This window comes from Helicoverpa zea, chromosome 19 (genome assembly GCF_022581195.2).
Source record: "Helicoverpa zea isolate HzStark_Cry1AcR chromosome 19, ilHelZeax1.1, whole genome shotgun sequence".
Lineage (NCBI taxonomy): Eukaryota > Metazoa > Arthropoda > Insecta > Lepidoptera > Noctuidae > Helicoverpa > Helicoverpa zea.
The window spans coordinates 10228935-10249010 of record NC_061470.1 but is presented as its reverse complement, the minus strand read 5'-3'; the positions used below and the strand labels follow the sequence as shown (position 1 = coordinate 10249010).

Below are 20076 nucleotides of genomic sequence, written 5' to 3'. Positions count from 1 at the left end.
TACTCCATAGACTTCCTTATGTAGTCTCCCCATATACTCCCTTATGTACTCTCCCCATATACTCCCTTATGTACTTACCTCCTAGACTTCCTTATGTACTCTCCCCATATACTCCCTTATGTACTCTCCCATATACTCCCTTATGTGCTTTCCCCATATACTCCCTTATGTACTGTCTTCACATATTCCTACTGTTGGACCGGGTACCAAATCCCATACCACTTGCCCATTGTCCTTCGTTTGTGTCAAAAAAAAATTTGTTCGCCGGCCTGTTGACTAAAAACTACACATTTCATTACATAAAAAATCTAATAAATAACGACCATCAACCAACATTAAAACCAGGGTTCTACCATCTTAAACTACACAAGTACTTAGTTCCCTACTTCCGGACAAAAGTCCACGACCGGGGATTGAACTCACGACTTTGCGCTTAGACGCACGATCTGCGGCATACCATAAGTAAGTAGTTCATGAATTATGGAATGCGTTTATGAAAGCAGAGACAAGATTGAATTAAACATCGCTTAAGAATTAGTGCGTTGTGTGCGATTATAATTCGTGATTTTTGATCACCTTTCAGCTGAAGAGTTTGTTTGTGTGATTCAAACGCGCAAATCTCAATAACTTGAGGACCGATTTGGATGTCAATTCTTTGTAATGAGGAGAGCTATATTTAAGGCTACTTTTTATCCAGGTGCGTGGATATTAGTTTTTAAGGGATTTAGGTAAAAGTGTCGGCGAGTACTAGTTGTGCTATAAAGGCAAAAAATGTTATGCTTCCCAAAAATATTCTTGTTTATTTCCAATTTGTCTTTTAAAAGACAACTATTGCATAACGTAGAGAACAGGAGAGGAAAAATGATAGGACACCTTATACGTCACGACGATTTTATCAAAAACATCGTGGAAGGGAAAGTCGAAGGAAAGCGGGGGAGGGGTCGTCCAAGGTACAGCTACATCAAGCAAATTAAAGAAAAGGTGAATGTTGTGACGTATAAGGAAGTTCAGGAGTTGGCGCTAGATAGGCGTAAATGGAAGGAGCTGAACCGACAAGAGCTGGGTTCTTAAATTGCAGAATTTTCAAATTGCTCACGTGAATTGAAACAGCTTAGCAAATAATACCTAAAAGGTTTAGAAAGTTTTAGTTTAAGTAAGTAAAATCTAAGTTTTAGTGAGTAATCCAGCAAAATGAGATTACATTGACGTTCGCGCCGTACGTAAAGTCAAGCCGTTTTATGTAAGTCTAGGATTTGTAGGTCTTCGCAATCGGGCTGAAAATTCAGCTAAATATAGAAAATAGAAGAGATTATTTCGTATGTATGTGTGATTGACGCTCAATCCTCCTCTGTGTGAGAAGAGGCCTGTGCCCAGCCATGGGACATGATACATATACTTACCTATTTACCTAGGTATCTAAGAAAGTAGTCAAGATTTATTGTAATCTTTGTCAATCACCTTTCTTGTCATGTTAAAATTACATATAGGTATCTACTAACTGCCTCAGAAAAAACCATTAGTTATCCAAAAATATTTTAAGCATACTTTGTGCATAAGATTGACAGCTTTTGGAAACAGTTTTTTTGTGAATGTTCTCTTAATATTGCCAATGACCTGGATTTCGTTTCCTTAATGTGCTCAAAGTAAGGATATACATAGGTACATCCTTTATGTCAACATTATATCTACTTAATCAGCTTAAAAATCTTAATCTATGGTGTTTTTCTCAAAGCTAATCGCCTCTTTCAAGGTCCACTTTTACGATAAAAACTGGTTTAATTTAGATGCGATTTTTATAGGATAGCTATGAGATCATTTCCTGATGTTTAACCAACAATAAAAATAAATGTTTCGACATTTTATTTGACCACTCTCTTTGTGTTACCTTGATGAGTATAGCCGTCCTTGTCTGGCGTGAAGGTTTGACGTTACCCTTCTATTCGCGTCTCGCTCTGACGCACGTGTTGATTTAGGCCAAAGATTAGATTGCAGAAGCGATTTTTGTGGCCTCGGTGTTTCTACCTACTTGGAAGTTTTTTTTCGGTATCAGTTTTATATAAAAAATAACTTTCAGATTTGGTATGCCTTTCGTGCAGTTTACAAAAAAAGATGCGTCCAAAATATAATTGTAAAAAATATAGATTTAAAATATTACCTATTGAAAACCCTTTTCTGTATTAATTACTAGTTCTTTGAAATCTTATTATACAATTAGATACGCAGGTAGCTACTAATGTTCTCGCCTTTCTTTTAATACCTTTTCTATTGGTATTCGTATAATCATTCTTATCGTTATGACTAATTGGATCCGCAATTAGATACCACTTGCATACTACACAAATGATACATTAACGACTTGATATTAGTCACACTAGACTCACTTTTGATATCTTTAGATAATGAACTTACGAAACTTAAATGCTGGTAAAATATTACACCTTATTTATTACAATTTAAATAAAAAAATATAACAAAATCAAATAAGACATACCAAACTCAGAAAAACTTTTAATCAATTACTTATATTAAATGCTACTTGCATTTAAGGTAAACAATTACCGTCTTACCACAAAAACTTTTTAACGTCAGTTTAAGACTTGTCTAAAAAAATGTCAAATTATGACGTTGACATATGGTTCATTTTGGAGCCACATTTTTTTTAGACAAGTGTAAAACAGTTGTTAAAGTTTTTGTAGTAAGGCCAATAATGTTTATTTCTTTCTACCTACTCGCCCCTCTCACCGCTTGCATAATCTGTGTCGGTGGCGGGTTGTTCTAGGTGGAAGGTTTCGCAGGCCGACTGTTGTGTCCGATCCGTTGTCGAGGCAACATCTGTGCTGCGCCCGCCGCGAGTGTATCGACAAAACAGTGCAGTGTTGTGAGTGCCAGTGTCACGGAAATGTTACTATTGTGATCCAAAAATACCCTATAATGGCCTTAAAAAAGGATTTCGACATAAACAAGAGCATATTCAAAATAAAACTCCCCAAAACTGTGAAGTTCCAACAAGCTATCGACAAAATATTTAAAAAGAACAACTACACAAAAATAGTGCAAAGTTAGTTCAGTAGTTTGAAACAGACTCCTTTGATTAAATGGCCGGTGAAGTAAGTGCAAATATTAGTAGAAGTAGTAAAGATAACACTGAACCGGAGCCGCCAGATCGCAACAAGTCACCCAACTTTATAACAGACGAAACTCAGTTCGTAGGCAACGGGAACATACGAACATCAACACCTTTGAGCAAGCACAGGCGGAGTAGAAGTAAAAGTGGTACGAGGAAGACTCCTGTACCGCTGAGCTTTTCAGACGAACATTTTTATGAGGATTTGGAAGCGTATGTGAGAGAAATGTCGACCGCAAGGACAACTGCGACCATGGACGCTGGACAGGAGCACGACCTGTGGGCACAGCTCCAGCAGAAGGAGTCAGACCTGCTGCTGGCTGCAGAGCTGGGCAAGGCCCTTCTGGACAAAAACGAGGAGCTGAAGAAAGAACAGGAGCGCGTGACGGAAGAATACTCCAAAAAAGTCGAGGTGAGTCAATCAATTTCACTGTTTGTTACTGAATCAAGCACGCGATGTGCACTGATATTTTTGCGGTCGTTCAACGTTTGGCCACAATGGATTATCAACTTTAATTCTTGGAGATTAAGGTTCTTTTGTATTGTTATTGTAGTTGTTCTATTTTTTAGAAAGACTGGCGGGTCTGCGGTTGTTGAAATTGTGCAATTTATACACTTTGTTTATGTCCTTTCATTTGCTGACGTTGCTAATGTGAATTATATTCTTTCTTCTATTGCAGTATTTTTGGTGTGTAAGATCACTTTCTATTTGATTAGCGCTTCTCGTTACCTATACCTAGGTATTGTTCTTTTATTGTTATGCACCTGGTATAATTTCCAACGTAATAAGTTTGTGTATTGCTGCTTATTCTTAGATTTAAACCGTGCTTAGAATCAATTACGGTGTTAAGTAAATGCCATATGCAAAACGCTTATTTCGCAGTCTTTGTCCTGTGATCAAAGATAAGTAAAGACTTCTTTATCATTATATTAGGTAAAGTTACGACAAACTTCTTCATCTTTTTAAAGATCTTTTCTAAGTAGTGTATGAAAAACAAAGCTGAATAACTCTTTGACGCGCTACTTCGCGACTTAATGCAGGGATTTTAAAATGAGAAAACAATAAAATTAAAAACGAAATATCAATTTGATCAGGTTTTTCAACTAACATAATTATTTATACTTCTTATGACGTCATTAAACCATGCCTCCATTATTGGATGTAATATAAGTTGATTGAGCAAAACGTGCTCAAAACATAATAATCGTGATTTTAGTGGCATTTGTGTAAAAAATGTTAATTGTCTGATTCATACGATTCGTTATCTGTATTTGTGTAAATATTAATTGAGTAGGGTAGGAAGCCTATGGTTTGATTAATTTTCTGATTAATGCTAACGCTTAAGTTAACGAACGTTTCTTACAAGATTTCTTACGAAATAAATAGTCAAGTTTAGCGCAAGTTTAACCTTAAGATGTTAACAAGATTGCAACATAATTGAGAAACTAAATATTTAGTCAAAAGACAATATAGAAACTATTTTGTCAAAAACCAATAATTATAACTCATAGGTAACTAAAATTAAAAAAGAATTTGGGGAAACCATCGTCAAAGAAAACCTTTCAGAAAGGAACCTTTAGCTATTTTAACCAAAATCCTTCAACTTTTGAAGTTTCTAACGAATTTTGATTAACTCACGCGATTCCCGATAAACTCAACTTCAGTTGTTTTTTACGTTTTTACGAAAAAATTGCTGAACGAAATCAGAATCTGTATGGAGAGAACGTACCTCTAGATAGGAGTTTTTGGTTTGGGTGCATGAAAATGATCCAGGTTGCTGTCTAGAAGAAGACTAAACTATTCTGTACATGAGTGAATCTGTAGCAAACAACCAGTTTTATGATAAATGGAGCATTGTACAATGTACATAAAAGCGTATCAAACAAGGCAATGTTTAGTAAGAACACTAAGTAATTATTTTCTCGTTAACCTCTCTTAGGTAATGGTACCAGTGCGTCAGAGTGTAACTCAATCGATTTTACTGGATCGTGAAGTACTTACTACATAGTTATGTTTCATTAAAGCAAAATGTGTGTTTTCTTGAGAATATTATAACAGATAGGTTAAATACTTAGTTGGTAGATATTTGATGAAACAAAGCGGTCAAATGCAAATGATTTTGCGATACGTTCAGAATTTACCTCTTTGTAAAATCTGGGTGAAAAATCTGCTTAAGAAAAGCTTTGTAACTTAAGTTCGCAAATACGACTGGTTCGTTTGGTGGACTATTTTTTGGTCTTCTATGACTTTTTACGACTATTTAGGGACATAGTTTCTTAAAAATACTGCCCTATAAAAGCTCCAAGAATATCTTGTAACGCCTAAAACAAATAATTAAAAAGTTGTGTTAAAATTGCAAAATCCCCAACGGTCGATAAACTCAATATAATCAGCCAATACTGCATTTCAGCAATACCTCTCAATTCGCCGTAACTTCATCATTTCAGTTTAAATGATTGCCGTATTGTTATCAATTGTTTGCACCTATCTTATCTCAGTATTGATATCTTCACACTCTGATCTGTACAGAATCCTCAAGGTGATCTCTAAGTGGAGGTAGGTAGGTATTTGCTAACCACGATCGATAGAATGGTATAAGTATGGATATATAAGTGGTAACATGAAAATATGTCACGATTTAATGAATAAAGAAGGTTTATGTACCCTGTCGATTAAATTCATGTTAAAAACCTCATTCATAGGAACTATTTTCTGCTACACAAATGACACAGTTGATCTCCTAAACATTACTAACTCCTAAGCATTTATTTATAAGGTATGCACCCAAGTCCATACTTTGCAGAGGACTGTTTTGGCGCTTATATTGCCAAAATTGCATTTCACGTATTGACACTGAATATCAAACCAAATATTTGACAAAACCTTACCAACCAAATCTGATGAATCTGTTTTTATTATATTTAAAAGTTTGTTCTCAGACATCAATGGCCCATAGATAAATACCTTTTTTTTTTAAAGACGTCAAAAATCATCAAATGACCCCTTCCGCTGTGGGTTAGCAGCGGAGAGGGAGTGTCAGACTCTTACTGACTAAAAACCGTCGTGTTCCGTCATGGGCCTTTTATGTACCAGGGCCGCGGTATCTCTTTCGAACAACCCGCAGCCCCGGCAGGCCTTGGCCCTGCTGGGCCCCGCTGGGGATAGATAAATACCTAAAAAAAAAACTAACACATATGTATATGAGTTTTTGAAGTCATTTGTCATGTAGCTTAAGGAAGTTTATGAAATAAAAGGTAACTAATACTTGCTTATGAGTGCACGACCTGAACGCTAGGCTGAGCAAGAAGACTAAAGTCTAGAAACATCCATTAGGCTAGATATTTTAGATAGCGATGCGTTTGAAGCGTTGCCCAATCTTAGGTGCGCAAAAGATACTAATCATATTTGACCTAACAGCTGAAGACATGTGGATGAAACGCAGTGCACAGATATACCAAATTCACGATTCTTCACATACCGAGCATAGTTTGTATTTTGATAAAATTGGAATCGACTGAAACTACAGGTGCTTGGGTGCCATTATACTTATTGGACTCGCGAATTAATAATTAGTTTCCTGCATTATATGGAGCGACTGCCTATCTGACCTCCTCAACCCAATTGGGCAACCCGATGCCCCGTGGCAAGATTGGTCGTCAGATTTTGCGGTTTCCGGCCACCTTATGGGTGGTAAAGACGACTGCTCAAAAGTAACTAAAACATTTGTTTACTTTTCTGAGTAAAGCGATAAACTACCAGAATTACCCACAAAATGAAGATGCAGTAATTTACATAACAATGTTGATAGTTCTACAAAAAACCCTTCCTAAGGCCGTCAAAGAGAGAAGCTATAGTTTTTCAACTACCTGCTTAGTTTTATAGTAAGCAGTCTTTTGTTTCGTTTTTGCTACTTTACGGTTGGTAAAGGCTGATGATTCAATTAGTGAAAGAAAGAAAGAAAAAAGTTTGCGGGTATGACTGAGCCATTGTTTTTTTGGGGATGCCACCCGTAGTCTTAAATGGCTATTATAATATTTAATGGTGTTTTGTGCATGTTGCAACCTGTGCAGTTGATTTCTACCAATTGGCTATTGTCATCAGCGTTGCACTTGCATTTTGTTTGAAAAGAGTTTCTTGCATTCGGGAATTAAAACAATTGAATAAATCTATAATTAAAAAGCTGAAGAGTTGTTTGCTAGGACGCACTTATCTCATAAAGGACTGATCCGATTTGAACAATTCTTTCAGCTTAAGGAGGAAGGCTATAAGCTATATTAATATCCTGATGCACGAAGTGTTATGAACGGTAAGCAGGTGAAACTGTTTTCTTATTCTTCTTTCGTGTCGATGACATGTCTTACAGTGACACTACAGTTTGTCAGCCCAATATGCCGCCACAGCGAGAGCACGGTCGGACGCGCTCATTAGGTCCTCCCGCGAGCAAATTTCAGAAATAGTTTTAATATCATTAGTCACAAATTGGGGCATTTCCACAGCAAGCCATTACTAAAATTGATAGTGCCAAAAACCCTAGCCTAGATACACAAACAATATATATCCCCATTCACGCCTATCCAGTCATTGTTCATAATAACCAGGTCAATAGCTGGCGAATCGGGCGCGTCTAGACAGCTATTGTGCGGTTTAACCTGAATACCTGATAATTGTTTAACTGTGCTGATAGTGAGATGGTAATCTTTTAATCTATGTATTGTAGGCTGCAATCTTGACTTGTGTGTGGATTAGAAGTTAAAACTTTTGTTCGAAGCTACAGTAATGTCTTTGCGAAGTTGGCTACGTGTGAAATGTCAAGATAGTCAAAATGTGTGTACAAAAGGCTCGTCGGAAGTCACGTGGAATTAGTTTGTCATTTTGAACTCAGCCATTTGATTCCTTGCGCATTTGTTCGTACAAATCTTGTCGGTAAGCTTTGCTTGCCCGAAGTTAGCCACAAGTGACTTCACAAATAGTTAAAAAATATAAACAAAACACTCAACATAAGAACTGCAAAGTTATCTGGTGCAAACTGCAAGTAACTGCCGCATTTGAAAGTCATACCTATGATGCCTCGCGCACATACGATGACGTTTAGTTCTTTCATTTTGATTCTTACGCGTCTGGCAAAGTTATGCGACGACAGCTAATAAAAGCTGGTTTATAACTGCCTGAATTAAATAATTTCACAGCCCACCTTTACATACGTAAAATGTTGTTAGTCAGGTATACGGAGCGTGAGTTTACGTCATTTGGGAGTGGGGATACAACACAATATGCTGGCTAGCCGCTAGACTATACAGTCAACCTTGCTGATCACTATCAGCCAATTAATTAAAAATAATTTATAGTTACTGTGCAATAAAGAGGCAATAATTTGTTAGTTTGATAAGATCCCTTGCACGTAAGTTAATACTAACTCATGTAAGCAATGATGGATTTAAAATAAAGTGCAGTGAAAATTATGACTAGAAAACCATGCCTTCTTTCTTTATCAACATCTTTAGCGGTATCCGGCATTGCAACACAATATATTTTTTATATACAGTAAAACAAATTACGTGCGAACATTTCTATAATGTCCGCGAAATTGCACCCTTTGTGCGCGAACACATGCTAGCAATGGATTGTCATCGACGCGACGCTTACACATTTTTTATTCGTGAACAATTGTGCCTGCCTAATCTTGTTGAAACCTCGCCATTTCAGTCATATATTCAAGCTCTCCGAACTCATTTAAGGCATATTTGGCGTTATTAAGCTTGTCGCATTTCTACCTAAATTCCCTCTGCAGCCTGCAGTAGATCATTAACATATCCTGTTGCACGAGTCTTATAAAAGTCACAGAAATTAGTTCGACAGCAATTTTGAGAAACTGCTCGCAGAAGTTGAAGATGTTTGTAGGACATATTTAAATGGCCCCGTAGTTGGTCAGACATTACCTTCTCCTATCTTTGACAAATACTATGCTGAAAACCACATCAAAACACACGTCTTCAAACTGAGAACCTCCTTTTTTAAGTTGGCTAAGAATGAGGTCATCAAATATATCCTATTATAACCAAGTGGGTTCTATTCTCCAAACATTTGATATGACATCACTTTTGAGGTTAAAAACACTAACATACATAAGTAAAAGCCTTTTTAGTTCAAGAGCCGGAATATTTACCGTTGTAATGAATCATCGGCACACAAAATAAGGCTGACGTATGTTTCGTACGAATTTAAGAACGATTGCATTTCTGAAGATGCTTTATTCAGATCTGTATTATTTTACCGAAGTAATATAATAGATAAAATATATAGAATTGCTTTCGCATTTACGTACTTAACTGATGAACATTGAGAAATATTAAAATATGATTTAAATAGTTCAGATCACACTCCAAAAACAACAGGAGTCAAGATCATACTGTTCGTCATCAAAAACATTGCCAAAATAAAAAAATAAATCTTACCATCAAAATTACACCTTAATCTCAAGACTACAAGTCACATTTCACCTTCTCAAAGCAAATCAAGAGGCTTCCTTGCAGAACCGTGTTTCAAGTTTGAGTAGCCACAGACTAACGTGACCCATAGACCGGTCAAACTGGTTCCCCATTACCACAGCCCTTGTCCGCTCGTCAGAACTTCCTGGAGAAGCCTGCGGATTGTATAACTGGTTATTTTTTGTTGCTATTTTTGTATACTGTGGACTTCGTTGTTTGAAGGGTCATTTACCGCATAGAAATAAAAATAAAAATCTGGGATAGGATATGGCTGGTTCTATGCGGGTATGCTGTAAGCGTTATTAGTTCAGGATGTGGTTATACCAAAGGAACCCCATAGTCTTCTTTACAATCTCCATTAGACATTATACTTCATACAGTTTTAACAAGTTTCCAAAACGCCATGTTTTGGCAACTACACTAAAACTTATTAAACATAACTTCAAAAGTACTGCAAACCTATTAACACAACGCAATCCCAACAAAGAACTATTTAGCAACAATACTTGCAATGATTACCACGGAAGCTGTTTATACAAAATCCACCATAAGTACGTACATATGGCCAAACCATGGTAATTTACGATAGGTTTTTGAGGTCATTCGACCGTCTGGTCCAAATTTATGGCGATTTTGACCTCAAGATACCGCCGACGGCTAATTTGAACGACGTATGTAGTTCGATGTGAAATCTGATGAGATTTTTGTATTGTTTTGGGTATTATATCATGGGTACGTGAGAATGGAACATGTAATAGGCTTTTGAGGTCTTTTACAGCATGAAGCAATTCAAATAAAATATTTGGAAACAGTCTTCCTACTGAAAATCTAAAATAATAATTTTGTTTTGAAGACAGTAAAAAAGAAGGTTCCAGCAAGTCCTTTTGGAAATCAAGGAGGGAGGCCTATATTCCGCTGTGGTATTTTTATGAATGTAATGAAGATGATGGGGATAAAAAAGACACAAAATGTAACTGGTGATGAAAACGACTTGAAACACCATTTTGGATACTGAAAAGGACATACTTATTTCAAAGACATAAAATAGACAATAGCTACACGTGACATAACATTTCCTAAAACTGTTATTTCAATATTCCCATGCAAGCGAACATAATGGTCCTAAATTGGTTGGTTTCATACACAGAACAAACAGACTTAAGATATCATTTTGTATATATCTGTTATGTACCTCCATTGTTTTGTGCTCAATAGAAAATTTAGAATGCATTGCATTGTCTTGCTCATGTACAAGATCTGGGAATGATTCCTAGACAGGCAGTTGTATGGTCAAATTATTGGGTATTAAGTATTTCGCTATTTTGTTGCTGTGAACGTAACTTCTCCGAAACGAGCACAGAAAATGATAGACGGGCAGAAAGTTTATACTTATCTGAAAGTTGACACATGTATTTATATTCCTGGATTCAAAAGTAAATTGAAGAACCAAACCAAATATCATCAACATCAACTAAAAGTCTTTGAAGTTCCAAATAGTACTGCTTCAGATTATCCAAACAGAGTCAGTAGTGTTAATCAAAAACTTACTTTCAAAGGTGACCAACAAAACTTGGCAGACCATTGACCCAAATAAAAACTCGAAGAGCTCATTATCCTTAAGCTACATGAGCTAACATCCAACATTAACTCATTAGCATTCAAGAGGAATCAATGTTAAGCAAATGTCGTGACTCATGGTAACGATGTAGACTGGTCTTGTACTGGTCAAAGGATTGATGGATTGAATGAAGGTGAAGATGGAATGGATCCAAAAGTGAGTGGGAAGGTTAGAAGAGGATGTTATAAATATGAAGATCTGGAATAACTTGGTAAATGTCAAAGTAAAATTAGGATCAACAAGAGAGAGGAATATAACATTACATGTACTCTAAATAGTCTCAAATTATAAACAAACTCAAATTATACTTAGATAATGATGACACAATCTTAAATCCCACTGCTATTTCAATGCCTTGTAAAACAAAAACTTGTTCCAGTTCTGACTGCACTAAATATTCTTTTAAAATAAACCTATGATTGGTTGCATGGTTTTCATAAAGTCCATATTCAACATCCATTGTTTCAATCGTAACTTCTACACAAAGCTTTCTATAGCCTGTCTTTCTGAGTTCAACACAAAAGATGATTTCGGTCTTCAATCCTAATACCCAACTCTTCGTGTGCGGTTATAACCACGAAGCAATCCGTCAGTCTGTCTCGACGAAGTGAGAGTGGCGTATTGAGGGCACGACCTTGCGCATTTGGCTCGGCCGACGAATCAAATGCATTTTGGTAATTAACTAGTTTTATTTTTGCTAAATATATTTTAATCGGAAGTGGGGCTTGAGGTTTGGTTAAGATTATAACGTTGAAATATTGTTTAGTTTACTAAACATCAAAATAGATTCCATGATACCTACACAGAGGGAAGAGATGAGAAGATATAAAATGAGATGGGTAGATATAGAAAGCAGCTTGAATGAAAGAGGAGAGTTGGCCAGAAGCAGTTGATAATAAGTCAATGATCGTCAAACAATGTGTTACAGCAAACATCGATTGAAGAGTGACAGAAAGAAAATAATTGAACTCAAACGAGTACTGAAAGCTGATGACAATATGCCAAAAAAGACGAATTATAAGGATGAAGTAACTGGCAGTCTACATATTTTGCAACAAATTAAAATATCACATGAAATAAATAAAGGAAGAAATATAACCGACCTCACTTCATTGAGTGTTCAATAAGCAAGACTGATGCTTTGTGTAATAAGACCTTACTAACTTATGATTTTGATGTTTTTGCATCAATAATGTCACGCTTTTGACAAGACTGTTGCGAGACAAGGTCGATGGTCAAATGAATGGTTGGTGGTTAACGATGCTTGTTAAAACGGTTTAAAGTTGGAATGACAATTTGGTTAATCCTATTGGTCTTCTAAATCTGTATCATGTGCACTTGTTTCAAAATTAAGAGTTACATCTTCGTAAGGCAAAGTGTTATGTAAACCAGATATATCTTCACTTCTATGGCTTTGATCTTATGGTCTTTACGTGTTTTAAATTGTGTAGACAAGCTGTCTATCATGTCTTGGTATGTTTACGTTGATTGCTTATGTTGTCTACATCTTTTTCATGGTTATTTCAATGTTATCTATTAACCAAACCATAGTTTGTATTGTACTATGACCATAATACGCAGATTCTCAATGATTCTAGCAATATGATAATAATAAGATTTAGTTTTTTCAAAAATAATTAATAGGATACGCCTGTAAACAATGTTAGATGTTAAGCAAACAGGACCACACATATAAAAATGAAATTATGAAAATGATGCTTACAATAATTATGTAAACGGCAATTATTTAGGTGATTATACTTAACATTTAACCGTCAACAAATATCAAGTAAAACCAGTTAACTGTCCGTCTAGACGTTAAATAAACGAGACTCCAAACACGTGAGATGACACATTAACTGATAAACTTGACATAACGGCAGTTAACTCCGACGTCACTGCTAATGGGTTATTGTCTAACCAAGTTTGTTTTGTAACTGATCTTTTAGAAGTAATTATTGTTCACTGGTACTTGGTTACATACCTGTGATATTAGGTCAGATATGAGTAACCTATTTTTTGTCTGATGACATACAGAGAAGGTATGGGAATTGAGCACAATGCATAATGCAGATAGGTTGGCTATTTAAGGATTTTTGAGTTATGAGTTTGATATTAATCATGCAAAAGGGTTTCGTGTCTCCCGTTTAACTGTTTTAAGTTGTTTAGATAGATAGACGTTCTATGTAACGCACTAGTACTCAGCTTTGTCCAGTAAGATTGTAAGGTGAACTCAATATGGTTTAGAGACGCTTTCTGTAAGAATTGAATAAAGATGAAGTGAATACGGAAGTAGAAATATGCTTTAAAATTATACTACCAAAAATACAACCTATAACCTTTCAATTTGCTGCATTTGATTCGTGATAATTCTAGACCGACCAGACAATCTATACGTAACCTAAACTGCGTAGGTATCGTATTTGCAAGTCTAAAAACTTTCTATCTCTGAACAAACTAAAGACAAATATAAAAGATAAGTATATTCCAAAAACATATTTTTCCTATTGGCTGTAAAACTACGTACTCGTCGGGTAAAGATAGGTACTCCTAATGGAAGATAGACAAATGACCAAATACATTATCTACTCATCTGCTGAAGGTTTGACACTCAAACGTCAGCACATACACAGATTTTACATACTTATTGTGACGAAGAAATAGACAAACATGTTTCACTAAAATCCTAGAACATCTACACTAAAAAACTCCGTTCCAAAATATATACCAACTTCATGCCAACGACCTACTTTTTCTTACCAAAGAACTGCTCTACATTAAATACCCTTGGCGTGTCACATCCACATAAAAGTAACGGTTTCACTAACACAAAACTTAAGAGATCAACACTGTTATCCAATTAGGAACTGTTAGGTAATACACACTGCAAACTCTTAGTCGGCCGACAGTTTGTTGGGGCTCATAAATCAATATTGGAGTTGAATGTTTGTCAAAATCATAAGACACCACAGTAAATATGAACGTAAATGTATAAAACATCTTCATAAGATATTAAACCCATAATATCCTATTCGGACATTATTGATAGTTTAGGGGACAGTACCATATTATAATGCTACTTAGTATTTATTAAACAATAACAAATATCCAAATATACATACATAAATTAAGTGTTGTAGATGAATGGTGGTAGGTACGCAAATATCAACGATCAGGTATTTGGCAGTCTGATTGACCGACTAAAAACTATGATTGAAATCCCGATTTTCTTGAAAAAAAAATTGCCAATCGTCGGGGCCAACTATCGGTCGACTATTTAGTCAGTTGTGTGCGTTAACTGTTAGGTAACACACGTGTAAACGAATGGCTTATACAATATAATCGATTGGTTTTATCGATTCCTAGAGGTATATTGTATTCGTAAAACGGAACGTATTTGTTACGCATCCGAATTTTAGTTAACGGTGATACGCGAAACTGTTTTTTCGAATTGATTTTGCGCTAATCTATTTTTGTCTCTTTAAGAGTGAAATAATGGCGTCCACGGCCGATTTCGGCCACGGCGGCTGTTCTCATAGGAGATCAGCCAGCTGCGCAGGACATATTATAGTGCACGAGCATTTACGCAGACACAGGTGCACTCACTATTCCTTCACTCTCATAGCCCGATGGGACGGCAATCCGACACGACCGGAAAGAGATCAAGCCTTTTTTCCATGCCTTATTGATGATGCTGATGACGATGATGAACCATAAATATTAGCTTTGATAATCTAGCATTCACTTTCAGGTTTGGCCCACGTCCTATGAAAAATACATTGCGCAACTAAATGAAAAAAATAGCCTACAATTTTCTCCAATAAATGGTCTACATTAACCTAAAAGATTTTTTTAGATCCGACCGGTAGTTCCTGAAATAATCCTGCTCAAACGAATAGCAAGTCTTCATCTTTAAAATATTACTGTACATTCTTAATTCAGTCCAATTAACAAAGCTACAAAGCTTAACTAAACCATTTAAACACCATGAATTTGATCACGATTTTCTCAAAAGTTTACCTGTGGAAAATGTGTATGGAAAATCAATAATAACGTGAATAAACATGTTTGTTTAAATGTCACAGCCTTCCCTTGAGTGGGGTCAGACAGAGTCACCGTGGTTCTAGTCTTCTGCGACCTAAGGTAATAGTTTACTATATGAAGGAGAAAGTTTTGAGTAACTATTTATAGTTTAGTTACTTGGGGAATGCAGTGAGTGTGTATGTAAAATTATTTTTGACCGGGAATAGTTACTGACTTAATACATAGCTAGTCATAATTTTCATTCTTTTCAATGTATTTAAGTGGAGAATGCCCTGATCTAGGGGTAATTTTACCCACGAATTTGTGCAAAATAATGTGCTTGATCCGTAGATGTGTAATAAACATGTTACATTTATAAATATATCACATGCTTACGCGTCTCGTGGGAACTACTGCCCGTATCGGTATAAAATATAACCCATGTTACTCGGGAAGAGAGTAGCTTTTCAACAGTGGAAGAATTTTTCAAATCGTTTCAGTCATTTCGGAACCTTAAGGCCCGGTTGTTCGTACATTACGGTAAAGTTAAAGTTAAAATTTCACCGTTGTCAATTTTTACCACGGTTAATTTGACATTTTTACTATGAAATTTTAACGTTCAAGAACGCTTTTTGAATTTAAACCCTGTTAATGTTACTGTAACTAGAATTTAACCCTAACCTTGACGTAACCGAGCTTCGAACAACCGGGCCTTAGGGTGCAAACAAAGAAATCTTTCCTCTTTATTAATCGTATGGATTATAGACTACGTAATTTACATGAAAACTTCAAAAACATGTTACACGAACGAACAATTTTATGAAGAACATGTAAAGTATTTTCGTGGAGAAATCGGAAGCGACTTAGCGGGTTTACTTTCATATCGTTATCCAACGATTGCACACTTTAATTGTATTTGTGTAAAAAAGAAACTACTCACATTATGGTTCGTAGTAGACAAGTAATCTATTGTTTTGTTAAGAGCACATCGGGTTTACACTGCAAACTTTTAGTCGCCTGACAGTTTGTTCAGTTTCATAGATCAGTATTGTTCTTATTTTTGTCACATAATTGTGAAATGCTTGCATGTTAATGCAATACACAGAAATGCATATTTATGTAGTTAGCTTATCAAGAAAGATACATAAGTGATACATAATGAAAAAAGTTTCATAATTAGATTCGATTGCTACTTAAAAAAATAGGTATATTGAACCAAATGTTTTTTTTTTGCCAAGATAAACAAGTATAAGAATTGCAGAAGCACGATAGTTACGGAATTTCAGATAAAAACAAAGAATTACGCGAATCTTGCGACAGCTGATAGTGATAAGAGTTATCAGGGCCAAGATGGCTGACATCTCGTGATATCAATCATTGGAGCATTTCAGAAAAAAATCTTCTATATTTAAGATAATGATGTTATAGAAATTCCTGAACGGACCGTTTCCTGAAATCGTGATGGATTTCCTAGGAAACATAATTTTGTAAATACCAACATTCTTTACCTATTAACACAATATTTTTTATCTCAGTCAATAGTGTGTATTATCTACATGTTATATTTAACGATGCAAATGTTATAATCTTTTTGAATAAATAATCCATCATTTTGTTTGACAGAAACATAGCTACTGCTATTTTCTTTATGAGTAATTATTGTTTACATTAAAATTGTATCTCCGAAATAAAGTAAACGGCTGTTTGATCTGTCTTTATGTACTTCTTAATATTTGTTACAGAAAATGAATGAAATTTCTCAAACAAATCTTAGTTTTTTAATCCAATGTGTGAAGTACCTTATCAGTCACGCGCGTGAATCCTCGAGAAACAGTTAATGTTTCAAAAGTATACCTACTAATTATTTTAATATTTTCGACAATATTTTCTTCTATTGTACATATTTATTTCCTTTCTTTTCCTACTTCGTGACAAATTATATAGGTAGTCGACAATTTTAATGACCGTGTCAGATTGAAGGCTTGACAAATATGTTTTAAGAGTTCCGTCATTTTAAATAGGCCGATAAACCGATATGGATTGTCGATATGCTACTATGGTCCTAATTAGGAATACTATGTGGGCGCACGTAGTATGGTTTTATGGGCTGACCGGTTGATCAATTTAGTTTTTTGGGTAACTTACTTATATGTGCCATTTCTCGTTGCTGTTTTTTTGGTTGGAGTCTTAAGGACGTGGCACATTACAGCAGCACCGCAACAGCACGGCTCCACACCAGCATTTAAGTTGTCATTCAATTTAGAGCATTAAATCGTGTATATTATAATATATTTCGTAATGTCAATATGAAAAAGCCAACGGCGAGCAGTCAGCGTGCTTGCCGCTTCCACACAACTCGACTCGCCGCCCGCGTGCTGCAAGCGAGCGGTCCTCATGCGTACAGCGCGCCGACGGCGTGCTAATTGCCCGCCGACTCCGAGCCGGCAGCGAAACAACGTCATTACGTCGTGTTCAATCATAACATCAATCATAATCGTCTTAAAATAATATTGAGTTTGCGGTGACAGCAAGCTTACACCTCGCGGCCGGCGCGCGGACGGCGCGCCGACGGCGAGCGGACGGCGCGCCGACGGCGAGCGGACAGCGCGTGGTTGGCGCGCTGTCCGCTCGCCGTAGTCTTAATTCGAGGCGACGCCGTGCTGCAGCCGTGCTGTTGCCGTGCTGCTATAATGTGCCACAAGCTTTATTTAGGAAACTGGGAATTGCTGTGAAATGTGTTAAAAACATACAAATATTTTCGAAGATATATCGGGTGTGTCGTTCATAATCACGCTAAATGAAATGCGTTAATATACTGGTTAATATATGTCGATTAACACAAAGAAAAAAGAAAAATACGTAAAAATAAAAAAATGCATTTTTCAAACAAAATAAATAGAATAAAAATGTGCGAAAATTAGAACACCATATAGAAGTCAGTCATTACAAACAGCTGAAATTCTCCCTTGAAAACTGACAGCTGTCAACTGATCAAAACATTCGATACTCCTAACTTTATCTCTGCTTTACACATGATGTTATAAATTATGAAAACGAAAAATGAGTCCTGTGGCTAAACCACTGAATGGATTATGTTATTTTTTTTACAATTCGCTATAGAATATCATGAAGTACATGTGATAGAATTTAATGTGATTATGAACGACACACCCGATATGTAGTCTTTCCATGTTTTAATTTAGATCATTTTCCGCAATAGATATTATTACATACTATCTACATTTAACTCTTCAATTATAAATATAGAACTGACAGAAATTTAATAAATAAACACAGTACAAGTTCTAAAGTACGTCAAAAGCCGTAGTAAAAATATTTCAAATGAAGTTTATCTAACAACACATACCTATTTAAAATAAACAATCAAAATCTCAAGCACACCTTGACGCAGAAGATGAAAAGATGTAGGAAGAAAATAAACATTTCTAACAATTTGACGCAAATTCTTCGGAAGATGATCGCGTGGGTGGACACGGAGTAAGAAATTCCGATGCAAATTCAATGCATCTCTAAACACATAAGATGCATCTACTGGAGTATCGCGATTGTGAGATGAAGATTCGTGTTAATAGTTACACTAATATTATCAAACAGAATGATATCAATATACAAGGAAATATAGGTGAGGTATCCAAGTTGCTTTGTTACACTTATGACCCGGAGAAAAAAGACATATTTCGGAATCTATTATCATTTTATGAGTACGTACGAAAGGTAACTGATAAAGAATGATAGTATTCTACAGTTATCCGCATATTGCATATATGCTAAAAGTCCGCATCAAAAATACGAGGACTATAATGGACGATAATACTGAAATATTTATTGAGCTCCCAATTTTTTACCAGACCCGATAACTCACAAAAGGAAAGCCTTCCAAATATTCAAAACAATACACTCGATTCTATTAATCATACAGCATACAGCCATATTATTAACTGCTATAACGTTGTGTTTTGAAAACATTGAGCAGTTTTTCGACTTACATAACACAATGTATGCGACAATGAACCACCAACTGTTTTTTAAACAATCATCGTCTTGCAGTTCGCTTGTGGGAGATTGAACCTAGTTTAATTTGAGAGAAGGTTGTGATGGACTTGTGGATGTGAGAAAATTATTAAAGGGTATTGTAGTAATGGGGATGATAGACACAGTTATAGTTGTGCGATTGAATGCAGGATGACATGAATAAGAAAGAAGTGAGTGTCAGGATCACAGAAGAAAAAGAACGAGATTAGGATGCAGTAGTGTGTAGGCTGATTGACCGTAACAAAGTGAATTGCCAACCACAAACCAAATGGGAAGAGCCCCTCTATTCCCATTAGAAGAACAGAAAGAACCATGTGTTGAAAGAGAAAATACCCTTTTGTGTCCGAATAGAAAAGTTAAAACTTATTGCGGAACCATGTCGTAATTATGAAAAGGCACTGAAGATTGTATCCAAGAACTGGATACAGTTTGACTTGCCAGTCTTACAACTGTTTAAGTATAATTAAAAATTTGATTGACAGCCCACACAAAAACAGCTCCAAGTTTTGCATAGCAAAGAGAAAAAGTGTGATTATAATTTGAGAAGTTGTGGTGTTTGCTTAATTTTGTTGAATAAATGAAATTTTTTTACTGGCAATATTAGCATATCTTCGTAAAGTCGCATATCTTCATGCTATAGAAGCAATCACGGTACTGGAAAATCGTTTGAATAAAATTTGAATGAGCAATAGCTTGCAAGTCAGGTAACTGTATGTTAAACAAAGTTGGGTAGAAATTTTATGAGCCGTCCAGCAAAAGTACATTGTATTTA

General features: G+C 35.8%; 1 protein-coding gene across 1 annotated transcript in view; it reads left to right on the top strand.

Moving 5' to 3' along the window:
* The first annotated feature begins 2808 nt into the window (after window positions 1–2808).
* Window positions 2809–20076, top strand: part of LOC124639385 (bicaudal D-related protein homolog) — a 119136-nt gene continuing 101868 nt past the window's right edge. Inside the window, exon 1 of the mRNA XM_047176721.1 lies at window positions 2809–3536. Coding sequence (XP_047032677.1) covers window positions 3096–3536 — 441 coding nt within the window. The 5' untranslated portion in view covers window positions 2809–3095. The remainder of the gene's footprint in view (window positions 3537–20076) is intronic.